Source organism: Peromyscus leucopus, chromosome X (genome assembly GCF_004664715.2).
Source record: "Peromyscus leucopus breed LL Stock chromosome X, UCI_PerLeu_2.1, whole genome shotgun sequence".
Lineage (NCBI taxonomy): Eukaryota > Metazoa > Chordata > Mammalia > Rodentia > Cricetidae > Peromyscus > Peromyscus leucopus.
The window spans coordinates 60,175,759-60,189,080 of record NC_051083.1 but is presented as its reverse complement, the minus strand read 5'-3'; the positions used below and the strand labels follow the sequence as shown (position 1 = coordinate 60,189,080).

The window sequence follows — 13,322 nt, the reverse complement described above, 5'->3', positions numbered from 1 at the left end:
AACATAAAATAATGGGAGTGCATCAGGAAAGTAGATAGAATGGAGAGCTGGTTTGGGCTTCTATTTTATGGCCACTCAGGATGGCAAGCTCTGACTGCACAAGGAAATTAATGTCCTAGATTAAGTAGGCCAGGACAAAGGTGTCCTCATAGTCACCCAAATGTCCCGTGGGCTCCGTTACTTGCATCATATGAAGGTGCTGTCTGCAGTTACTAGGAGTAAAAGAATAAGCACCTCAGGAGGTTAAGTTCCCTCGTAGAGAATGGCTAATTCTCTTTGTGGGCACTGGAACAAACACACAGAAAGGTAACTGAAAACTTATTAGGAAGAATTTGTTTATGGACGATCATATGAGCAGTTCTATTCTCATCACTGAAATTTACACTTTCCTTGGCACTGTAACACATAAATTACTGCTTCCGCCTCAGTGAATCTGAAGCCTTAAGAATAAAGTTTGGTTCTCAGGTAGTCATATGGTGAAGGGGTGCATAGGTGAATTGTTGGCTGTGAAGGGGTTCAGGGTTAGAACACGCAGTGTCTGTATCAGCCCTGGGAAACAACACAGAGTTGCAATGTTAGTACCTTCAAGGTCAGGAGATGGGTCTTTAGCAGAGCTGTTTGTAAAGCACTTCCCTTATATTCCTAACCAATGAGGATCAAAGAGAACTCAAAGGAAGCACCAGTGTTTCCACATTCTTTCTCATCCTAATGTACACCGTTGGCAAGACCCCAAGTGTAGGGCACACTAAGTGCCTAATCAAGGATTGTTTAGTGCTTACCCGTTCCCTCCTGTGTTCAAATTTCAGTATATTTATATAACTACAATGGATTATAAGAATTTAGAGTGCTGTCTTCTTTGGGGGCTCCTTTTTGTTTTTAGGAACAGCCACTTGCAATGTAGCTCAGGCAGGCCTGGAATGCAAATTCACTGTCTTCCTGCCCCCATGTCCCAAGTTCTGGGATTACAGTAGTCACCAACATATCCAGCCTAAAGACTTTTCCTGGCACCACCATTAAGAGGATTAGGATCAAACTAGATGGCTTTAGACCCAGTGAAATTTCACAATGCTAACATTTCAGCTCATGGCTATGGTGATATCTTTTGTACAATCATAGAATGATTCTATTCTCACAATTCTAAATGTATAAATATGTAACAATAGGATTTATTTTGGTCTTAAGAAGTCCTTTTCTCCTCTTCTACACTGACTCTAAGGATGCAACTAAGAGCGTCTTTTAAGTAAAAGGTATGATTAGCTCAAGGTGACAGGGGAACTAAGGCAGGGTACTTTGTTTACATTAAACAGTGGAGCATTCCCAAATAAAGTATGTGTTTGGAAAAGACATGCAAAATACATTTTATGGACTCTGTCTTGGAGGTGGGGATATAAAGAAAATAGTACTTGATTCTGCAGGAACTGAAATGACTACCTGAATTTTCTCATAGGCTACTGCAACAACAAAGTTTGCTAGAATTAGATTTTAAGGGTACAGCTTGGTACCTAAAGCACCAGGAGGAAAGTCCAGGAACAATAGTTGCCTTCATAACTGAAAAGGGGGTGTTCACCTGTCACTTAAAATAAAAATAGTTTTAATTCAGAATGAAGGGCACATGAACTTACATCTGAAACACTTTGCTTTCACTGTTTTGAGTCTTAATAAAAGTCATGGGGATACACTGTTGTATATTTAAAAAAAATATGTAACTAGGAGGGTCTGCAGACAATAGAGAAGGAAAAGTCTGATTCAAGAGTCCAGCAGGAGCCTTGGATAAAAGGGTTGACTCTGCTTAACTACGATGGTGGAGGGAAGCCAAGAACTTTATCAGCTTGTGGCAATCTGTAGCACTTGCCTATGTGTGTGCCAAGTGCATTTTAGTGGCAGACAGCAATTCTAGAGTTCTTCTCAGCCAGTCACCACTAACAGAACTGCCTACAGGCAGAGCAGGCAGCCAACATATTGCCAGGTCTTCAGTGAGGATGGTTTATTGTATTAAGTTCATTCCGTGGGCTTGCTTCATCTTTCATGCGGTTCAGATCTCAGAAATGAGAAGTATAAAACCCTCTAAAGTCAATGTGGCCACCAACACTGCTGCCCCGAGCCCTTACTCTCAGAGGTTGTAAATTTTGGCTCTAGTAGGCTTCTGCAACCTACATTATCATAACTCTGAGGTAACTCACAAGATTTTCTTACATAGGATGTTTCAGATATATTTAAGCAGAATTAGAAGTGGTAGCATTTATCTCTGTGCTAGCCATTCTCCAACAAGTATTGAAAAATCTTCCCATTTTCTAAATTGCAATTACTCTTAACTTTTGGAAGTATTTCTTTTGCCTCAAGAAATGTTTATATGCTAATGTAAAAAAGGATAAGACAGATGTTGAGAAGGTTCCCAGTGTCCTTTCTCTTCAGTCCTTGCCTTTCCCAATCCTTTGTTGTCATTTCTGCCAGTGATCATAAATCACAAAGTTTGAGCAAAGTTATTATTATTATTATTATTATTATTTTGGTTTTTCAAGACAGGGTTTCTCTGTGTAGCTTTGTGCCTTTCCTGGATCTCGCTCTGTAGACCAGGCTGGCCTCAAACTCACAGAGATCCACCTGCCTCTGCCTCCCGAGTGCTGGGATTAAAGGCGTGCGCCACCACCGCCCGGCCAGAGTAAAGTTATTTTAAAGATTTATTTATTTTTATTTTTATGTGAGTGTTTGCCTGTATATTATGTATGTGTACCATGGCATTCCTGGCACCAGCAGAAGCCATCAGATCCCCTAAAACTGGGAACCAAACCTGGGTCCTTTGCAAGAGCAATGAGCATTCTTAAATGGTGGCCATCTCTCTAGCTTCTGAATAAAAAGAAATTTGTATTCTCACTATGTAGCCTGGGGTGGCTTGGAACTTGCTATGTAGACCAGGTTGGTCTTGAAGTCATTGAGATCCAATTACCTCTGCCTTCCAAGTGCTGAGATTAACTCAATAAATTTCTTTTCTTTGTGAAATTATTGTAAAATTATACCATTTCTCACTTTCTTTTCTTCCCTCCAAACTCTCCCATATATTCGTTCTTTCTTTCAAATTCAGTCTCCTTTTTCATTGATTATTTACATGCATATATGTATATGTATACACATATATATTCCTATATATAGCCCACTCTTTCGTGGGATATTTGTACACTGTGTAAAGATGTGTTGCTGTGATTGGTGTAAAGCTGAATGGCCAATAACTAGGCAGGACAGGATAGGAGGGATCTCCGGGGACAGAAAGGAAGAAAAGAAGGAATCTGGGCATGCAGCAGATGCCAGGGAGACACTGAAGAGGTTGGACATATGGTAACTGAGGCACATGGCAGAATGTAGGTAGATTAATAAAAACAGGTTAATTGAAGTTATAAGTGTTAGTGGGACAAACCTAAGCTAAAGGCCAAGCTTTCATAATTAATAAGAAGTCTCTGTGTCGTTATTTGTGTGCTGGTGGTCTCGACAAGAAAGTACTATTACACTTCTCACTCTGCATCTTACTTGTATATAGGTTTTCAAGGCTAATCATTTGGTATTGGATAACCAATTGGTGTACTTTTCTCGTGGCAAGACTATTTCTCTCACTACAGCATTCCTTAGTTGCCTATAGTTCTTTGTATAGGTTGAGGCCTCCTAGGCTTTCTTCACCCTCCATCAAGGAAACTTCTCTTTTCAACAGACACAGATCATTACAGAAAATCACGACCAATCAAAATGCAGAGTTGTGGAGCTCAATCTCAATGGCTTCATTTACAAAACAACTCCTGTATATAAGGCTCAGGGAACACTGTGGAAGAGGCCAGGGAAAGCTTGTAAGAGCCAGAAGATTGTGGAGTTTGCTGTGAGACTGTGCCTGCTAGGAATGGAAAAAGCTACACCCACAAAGTCTCAGTAAAGTTAAAAAGAATCAGACAACTTCCGGAAAGGGATTGTATCAACACGTTCCCAAGGAAGGGACATGAAAACTGGAATAACCAAGAGTTTCACAGCAATTAACAAAAACTGCTACCTGAGCCAAAATACAAAGATACCACACACACCCCTTTTTTCTTTTCATCCTATAAAGCTTCAATCTTTGGGAATTTATGTGGTGTTGGAGTCCTCTCCACAAGTGCATAAGCTGAACTACTGTCTCGAACCTCAACCTAAGTCACCTCCAATGAGCTCTTTCTGACAGGAATACGTTTAGTAAGGTTACATAAGTAGTAAGTGGCAGAGTATGGCTGACTCTGGAGCCCAAGTTCTCTATTACTGTGCTCTGTTTCTCAGGTAAGTTAACTACAGTTTTGATCATAACTTCTCTATAACATCTCTCATTCTAAAACATGGTCTAATGGTTTTAGGTTAAGTTTACTTATTTTAGAACTGACGATCATAACCGAATAATAGTGTACTTTTTCATTTACTCTTGAAATCTCTTGGATGATTTTGTCATAACATACTGAAAACTCTAGAAAAAAAAATGAACTAGCAAGACCAGTCATGGGGAATTAATTCACTGTTCTAGGAGAATATAAACCTCTTTCCAAGAGGGAGGAATTCCCATCAAGTACTTATAAATACATTTATGCTACAGAATAATAAATTGAAGAATGGAAATAGAAAAAAACCCTAAACATAGCCTCTTAAAACAGGGCCTCCCTCTATAAAACACATCTACAATAAGAGCAGTTCTTTTGGCTGGGCAGCGGTGGTGGCACACACCTTTAATCCTAGCACTTGGGAGGCAGAGGCAGGCAGATCTCTGTGAGTTCCAGCCCAGCCTGGTCTACAGAGCAGGATCCAGGACAGGCACCAAAATTACACAGAGAAACCCTGACTCAAAAAAACAAAACCCCAAAAAACAAACAAACAAACAAAAAACCCCACCACCACCAACAACAAAAAGAGTAGTTCTTTTGTTTGTTTTCTGAAAGAGTATTATTATATAGTCTAGACTAGCCTTAAAGTTGTGATGTTCCTGCTTCTGCTGAGAGAGAGAGAGAGAGAGAGAGAGAGAGAGAGAGAGAGAGAGAGAGAGAGAGAGAGAAAATGAATCATGTCTTAATCTCATATCTACTGTGATGACAAGATTATAGGTCTACACTGCCACAGTAGTATGTGTATGTGTGTGTGTGTGTGTGTGTGTGTGTGTGTGTGTGTGTGTGTATACCTATGAGTGTTTTAATGTAATGATTTTAATGTTCAGATCATATTCAATGTTTCATAATGACCGCCTTCAAACAGTTCAGTTTAACTATTTCAGCAGAAGTTCACAGAATTAGATATGTGTATATGCCTCAAGAAATGAATGAAAGTGATAGGCCTATTGCAGGGCACCTACTTGGCTTAGAGACAGCTGAGTAATCACTTGTTGTAGGTTGCAAATTATCTCTATGTTTTCTTTTAATTCCTGGTCTTCCAACGTCTCTACTAGCTTTTGAAGATCCACTTTACAGCTAAAAAATCAAGCAAATGAACACAAGGGTTAATCATACCACAAAGGCCAGATTACATATGAAGATGGCTTAAGTTGCTAACAAATATCTCCTTGGAAACTTACGCTGCATGCTGCCTGAGTTCTTCTAGCTTGGCATTCATTTTCTCATTTGCTTGTTCTGTCTGCAACAAAGACCCGGGAGATCATTAGTGGCAGTATCTGACAGCTTCACCTAATTATGTTCTCTCCTCATCCCTGAGGATGAAAACCTAGGTAGAGGCTGTCTCTTTTCCTATAATAGAGGATTTTTGTGGGCTTTGGTTATAGAGTAGGAAATGGTCTTCTTTTAGCATTCATGAAAATTAGCCCTAAGTTAACATGAACTATGGAGTAGAGTGTGAAGCCTTGATTCCAGAAAGAACTTTGCAACTTGAAGAAAAGCAATACTTCCTGGCATGTTCACCCTGTTGTTTCAGCCACCTCCTACACTGTACTTAGAATTTTCAATTTATTTTATTTTTATGCATATGGGTATTTTGCCTGTATGTATGTGTGTACATCATGTGTGTGCAGTGCTTGGAGAGGCCTGAAGAGAGCCTTGCTGGGATTGGAGTTACAGAAGGTTGTGAAGCGCCAGGACCTCTGCAAGAGCAATAAGGCCTCTTAACTGCTGCGCCAACTCTCTGGCTCAGCATTAGAGAAGCAGTTCTCAATCTGTGGGTCACAGCTCTTTTGAGGGTTGAATGATCCATTCACAGAGGTTGCACATCACACATCCTGTACATCAGATATTTACATTACAATTTATAACAGCAGCAAAATTATATTAAAGGCTTGCAACATTAGGAAGGTTGAGAACTACTGATTTAGAGCATTTAAAATATAAAATAACCTCACATCAATTTGAGCTGAGATTTTAAAAATAATTATATTGTCTGATACGGTAGGCTATTTTTTAACAAGAGGAAGAAAGAAAGAAGGTAAGGTGCAAGAATAATGTTAGTGAAAAAATAAATGACAGAAGGCATCTATGTTTTAGGAAGAATGATTATTTCAATCACAGAATTCGTGAGGACCTGGATGCTGCAACAGATTTGGGAGAGCCAGTCCTGACAGGAGAGAAAACAATAGGCTTATCAGGGAGCCTCTGTAACAACCTTATAAAGGTCAGACAGGTATGTGACTAGAATAACAAGCATCATCTACTGTGCAGCCATGCTCGTGCTCACATACATACCAAGACATAAAATGTAGCACTGGAATAGAAAATAAAATTCTCTTAATCTCATGTGCACCTTTTGCTAGTCGAGGACAATACAGTGGCCGCAGGATTTGGCCATTTCTAAAGAAAATTCTCAGGATCTTCCTTCTCCTTAACTAGAGAACAGTCAAGCATGAAGTGTTTACATTACAGAGGTGCAGTTACATTTTGGTAGAAACTGTTTCACTTCTGGCAATAGCTGTACAATCTAGGATTTGAGTTGTACTTAGGGTAGTAGGAACACTGTAGTGAGAGAGCTTGCATGCACTGATCTAAGAGGCTGTAATCAGACAGACAAGTAGGATTTCAAAGTGGTGTAATCAGTCACGTAGCAAACCACTTATTTGGAAATTAACCATATGGAAAATTAATTCAAATGATTTCCCCAGCTGTTATATTTCACCATGGCAGCTGTTAGGATGGGATATGAAATGTGAGAGCATTAGGGGAAGGGAGGGAGAGAATTTGGAGTTTCATGAAGGAACAGTTATTTGACATATGTGGAATATTCCTTTACTACAATTCTTGGGACCAGAAAGTGCTTCAAATTTCAAATGGTTTTCAGATTTGGGGATATTTGCATACATGATGAGCTGTCTCAAGGATAAGACCCATGAACTTCATTATGTCTCTATCCCACACATTTTTATAAACATAGTCTGAGGGTGTCCACATGTCTAAACTCACAATGTAGCTAGCTGTCTATGTGATCCTAAGTGCGGGGAGGACACCAGCACATCTAGTTTCTGCGCACTGGAAAGCAAAGCACTGGACCAGCTGAGCGATCGTCTCCCTGCTCCAGTTTTAGATAGCATTTTCAGTCCAAGTTCTTCAACTTCTTTGTCATTGGACCTATCACACGAGGTAAGATGGAGAACTTGCCATGATGGTGACATCATGTCAATGCTAGACGAGTTCAATTTCGAAGCACTTCTAATAGCAGATTAGGGATGCTCAAGCTGCACTGTGGGTAAAAATTGGGCAGGATTTAAGGTAACACAGGGATTTGTTTCTTTCCTTTGGGGCGTTTTATGACAAATCTATTTTAAAATGGGATCAGCGTAGATTAATTGTGGTGATATGTAAGTATTCATTGCACCATGCTGTATAAAATGGCTTTTACAATAAGAATCATCTTAAATATTTTAGATACCGAAGCTAATAACGTTTGAAGTGTTGGGGCCTCACCAAAATGATCCTCTCTAACATCTGGGCCGTCTGACCAGCTGCCTCACTCAGACCACGACTTAATTTTTCATTCTCTTCTACCAGAGACTGATTCTTCTCCATCAGGGACTGTAGATTTTCTGATGGTTCCACACTAAAACAAAGAAAGTACAATTTTAGAAAAATACATTTGGTGGCCTGATTGGGGCAAAACTACATTACCAAAGGTCAAGGAAAGTGCCCAGGCCCTATTTATCCTCCCAGTCATGTAGTATATGAGGAAAACACTCAAGTACTTAATAATTTGGAAGAAGTAACAATTCAGAACCAGATAAGACTGTAATAAGCATAACTAACTTTTTTTTTTTTTCTGAGACAGGGTTTCTCTGTGTAGCCCTGGCTGTCCTGGAACTTGTTTTGCAGACCAGACCAGCTGCCTCTATCTCCTGAGTGCTGGCATTAAAGGGGTGAGCCACCACTGCCTGGCTTCATGATTAACTTTTCTCATGGCTCATAGTAGGATGTTTCTATTTGTGTCACGTAGTTTAAAAAGGAAGGGCTAACTATCTAAAATACACATTCTCCCATTCTCCCCACCCTTGACCCCTCATGAGCAATTAAAGGGGCCGTGGAGATGACTCAGCGCATAAAATGCTTGCTCTGCATGAGGACCCAGGCTGAAAGGGGCTGGAATTCTAGTGCTGGCAGTGGAGACAGGTAGACTCTGGACCTCAATGGTAGCCAGTCAGTGCTGGGAGTGGAGACAGGTAGACTCTGGATCTCAATGGTAGCCAGTCTAGCCAACCAATAAATTCCAGGTGCAGTGAGAAACCCTGTCACCAAATAAGGTTGCAAGAGGCTGGAGAGATGGCTCAGTGGTTAAGTGAGCTTGCTGCTTTTGCAGAGGACTGCAGTTTAGATCCCAGAATCTACACCAGGTGACTCACAACCAACTACCTGTAACTCCAGTTCCAGGGAAACCAATTCCCTCCTCTGGTGTCCAGGGCACTAGCACTCACATGCGCAAACACATACACACAATTACACATAATTAACATTAATAAAATGAAGCTGGAAAAAAAAAGGTGGAGTGATTATAGAGGAAGGCACCTAATGCCAACCTCTGACCTCCCACACATGCATACATGGGTGTTTGCACTTGTATATGAACACACACAGACATACACACATACACAGAGAGGGAGGGAGGGAGGAGGGGGGAGGGAGATGGAGAGAGAAGAGAGAGAGAGAGAGAGAGAGAGAGAGAGAGAGAGAGAGAGAGAGAGAGAGAAAGTAGTGCTCTAAGGAGCAGCTGTCCACAATCTCAGTAAAGAATATAAAGGATATAAATGATTTCAGGAATACAAAATATGCCCTCTCACCCAGTTTTAGACCTCCATCAATTTTCAGATGTTAACTTTCTTAGCTTGCTGTTTATCAAAAAGTTAATAGCAAAGCCACACGATAAGGTTTCATACCACACTGTTAAGACATTGCCAAGACTCTTAAGAAAGAATGTTTAATTCAAAGAATGGTTTAGAGTGCTGTTTTTATTCCCTTATCATTAAATTGAAAACTTCCATGTCACTCACATAAGCCAAGAAGCTTCAAAGTAATGATACTTTTAACTCAATATTTTTTCCTAAAACATTTCTCTAAGTGGAGAAATCATACTTAAGTGAACTGTTTATTTTTCCAATAAAAATTTAGTACTTATGAGAAGGCTCTTCACTGCAATTTGAGGTTAATGCTAGATTATTTAAACACTACTAAAATATGTGAATACTTCCATAGCACCGTGTGCTAGGCTCTATAGTAAATATTTATGTACATTAAACATTTCGTTCTTACAACCGCCCCATTAAGTAGGTTCTTTTGTGATCCTCATTTCACAGGTGAGGAAACTGATATACAAAGAGGTTAAATAAGCCAAGGTCAATGAACTAGGAGATGGCAGGAAAACTGGGATTTGAAGTCAGCAGTCTATTCAGCGGCCATACCCCAACTACTATGCCAACTGTACACTGTGAAGAACTGACTGGCCTACAGCTGGGCAGGAGAGACTGGGTGGGAGAGCCAGACTAGCAGAATTCTGGGATGAAGAAGCGTAGTCAGGGAGAGTCAGTAGGAGACACAAGGGAGCAAGACATGCAGGAAGACAGGTAAAGTCGCAGGCCATGTGGCAATACGTAGATACACAGACATGCGGAGAATACTGGACAGAAAAGACCGGTGTTTATTTCACATGCTATTTAGTTGTCAATGTCAGGAATTCAAATTTGCTAAGCAAGTACAAGCATACTCAGAAATAAGAACAAAGTTTTTAGCAACATAGATCCTGAATCAAAAAGACACAACCCAAGGGCAAAAGATAAAAATACTCGTATATGTAAAATGTACTTTTTGTAAATAGCCTTATGGCATGTCTAAAAATACAAATATATGTTTTTGAGAAAAGCATTTTTATAAAATATTGAATGATGAATTTATGATTCATTATTTCTTGTAGCTTATTAAAGTTTTATTACATCTATCTACATACCTGTTTATCATCTATCTAACTACCTATCTACCCCTCCACCTACCTATTTGTGTATGGGGTAGGAGGACGACACACATATGTGCTATATATAGTACATATGTGGAGTTTAGAGGACAACCTGCAGGGTAGGTTGTTTCCTTCCATCACACCGGTTTCAGGGAGCAAACTGAGGTGGTCAAGCTCGGCAATAAGCCTCTTTACCAGCTGAGATATCTCAATAGCCTGAGTCTACTACTTTTAAAGCTGAAGTTTTTCTTTGGGGTGTGTGTGTATGTGTGATGTTTGGGGGGAAAGAGGTATGAGACAAGTCCTTGCTATTTGTAGCCTAAGCAGTCCTTGAACTTATGATGCTCCTGCTGTTATCTGCAGGTGTGTACTCACATCCAGTCTCGTATGATTTCTTTTTTTTTTTTTTTTTTTTTTTGTTTTTCGAGACAGGGTTTCTCTGTAGCTGTGGCGTCTGTCCCGGAACTCACTCTGTAGCCCAGGTTGGCCTCACAGAGATCTGCCTGCCTTTGCCTCCCGAGTGCTGGGATTAAAGGTGTGCGCCACCACCGCCCAGCCTCATCTGATTTCTTACAGTATATTCTAAAGAAGTCTGGAATGGTTGCTTTAGTCTCATTTTCATTAGAGTTGGAACAGGTTGGTGCTAAATGGAAATCAAAAGAAGCTAACTCACTTGCTTTAATGGATATGATAAGAATAGGCCTTTAAGGAGTCCTTTCATAAATGCTAATCTACTTTGTCTAACAGTCTTAAAATATTACCATGAAACCCAGACTATAATAACCAAAGAATTTGGAAGAGAAAATTGTAGTAGTTTTCAGGGAGATGAAATATGGCAACTTTAAGTTTTATTCTTCATTCTTTCTTAATGTGCCACAATAAGAAACACATCATTTTTAAAATAAAGAGTAAGAATTTTTAAAAATAAGGATATTAAAAGAAAGTAAGCTCACATCATATAAAAGAACTACAAATACATAATTGAATTGCAAAACATGAGTACTACAAGAAAACATGTTTATGATCTTTTACTTTTTGAATTTATGTGTATGTGTACATCTGCCTATGTGTACAGGAAATCTGGGTGTGGGTGCCTACAGAGGAGCCCAGCAGAGGCTGTTTTATTCTCTAGAGTAACATACAGGTAGTTATGAGCTGCCTAGTAGGGTGCCAGGAATCAAATTGTGATCCTCTGCAGGAACATTATGTGCTCTTAATCAGTGAGCCATCTCTTTTGCCAATGCATATTTCATTTTTAATTTTTTAAAAAGATTATATATAATATTTAATATATTCATATATAAATATATAATAAACATTATATATATACAATGTTCTGTCTACACACACACACACACACACACACACACACACACACACACACACATGTTCTGTCTGCACATATTCCTGTGTGCCAGAAGAGGGCACCAGATCTCATTATAGATGATTGTGAGCCACCATGTGGTTGCTGGGAATTGAACTCAGGACCCCTGGAAGAAACAGCCAGTGCTCTTAACCTCTGAGCCATCTCTCCAGCCCTCATTTTTATTTTGTGATAAGGAAAGGTTTTATAACTATGAATCAAATTCAGAAGTCTGAGGAGAATGTGATGGTATAACCACTTTAGAAAAGAGTTTTTCAGTTTCTTAAGTTAAACAGATAATCTCAGTTGCCAGGAGGCAGAGGTAGGAGGATCTGGTCTACAGAGTGAGTTGCAGCCAGCCAAAACAATAGTGAGAGCCTATCTGAAAAACAAAAAACAAACAAAACATATGACCTAGCAATTCCACTCCTTGCTATCTCCCCAATAAAAATGTCAGTCCACAGAAAGACTTGCAAATAAATATACACAGTGGCATTATTCATAAGCAATTTAAAAGTCTATTAATTTGTCCACAGACAAAGTGCAGTGTATCCAGATATGGCATACTATCTAGAAATGGAATAAAGCACTGATATATGCTTTACTTTGGATGAATCTTAAAAGTAACATGAAAGAAGCCAACAAAAATCAATATACTGTATGATTCCACATATATGAAATGTCTATAGCAGGTAAATATATACAAACAATGAGCAGATTAGTGGTTTCCTTGGGGTGGGAGTCTAAATGTGAGCAATACAAAATGGGCAGAAGATATCTTTCTGGATATGTTCTAAAACTGGATTGTGGTAACAGTTGTATAACTGTGTAAATTTAATAAAAGAAACATTGAGTAGTATGTGTAAAATGAGTGAAATTTGTGGTACATAAAAGATCTTAATATAGCTGCTATAAAAAAATCCACAGGAAGTAAAAAAGACTGACCCATTTTAATACATAAAAGCAAAAAAAAAAAAAAAAAAAAAAAAAGACCCGGTGGCACAGGCCTGTACACTATAAGCTACTCCAGAGCCTCAGGATGATTGCAAGTTCATGGCCTGCCTGGGCAACTTAATCAAGACTCCTTCTTAAAATCAAGAGTATGAAAAAGGTTGTATATAGTTCAGGAGTAGAGCAGTCAGCAAGTAATATGTGAGGACCTAGGTTTATCCCCTAATATTAAAAATACACAGAAAACAAACAAAAATCCCCAAACAAGGGCTGGAGAGATGTCAGAGGTTAAGAGCACTGACTGCTCTTCCAGAGGTCCTGAGTTCAATTCCAGCAACACATGGTCACAACATCTGTAATGAGATCGATGCTCTCTGCTGTAGACATACATGAAGGCAGAATACTGTATACATAATAAATAAATAAACCTTTAAAAAAAAATCCCCAAACAAAAACCAAACAACCACCACCACCACCACCACAACAACAACAACAAAAAACCCATAACCCATGAGAACAAAATAAAAAACTAGTGATAAATTAGAAGAAAATATTTGTAACACATACCACAAGGGGCTAACATAATATGCAAAGA

General features: G+C 39.2%; 1 protein-coding gene across 3 annotated transcripts in view; it reads right to left on the bottom strand.

The window, feature by feature from the left end:
• Positions 1-13,322, bottom strand: part of Kif4a (kinesin family member 4A) — a 117,838-nt gene that overhangs the window by 39,423 nt on the left and 65,093 nt on the right. For all 3 annotated transcript variants that reach the window (XM_037198838.1, XM_028883915.2, XM_028883916.2), the window contains 3 exons: positions 7,887-8,019; positions 5,561-5,619; positions 5,342-5,456 (listed from right to left, as the gene is read on the bottom strand). In XM_037198838.1, coding sequence (XP_037054733.1) covers positions 5,342-5,456; positions 5,561-5,619; positions 7,887-8,019 — 307 coding nt within the window. The remainder of the gene's footprint in view (positions 1-5,341; positions 5,457-5,560; positions 5,620-7,886; positions 8,020-13,322) is intronic.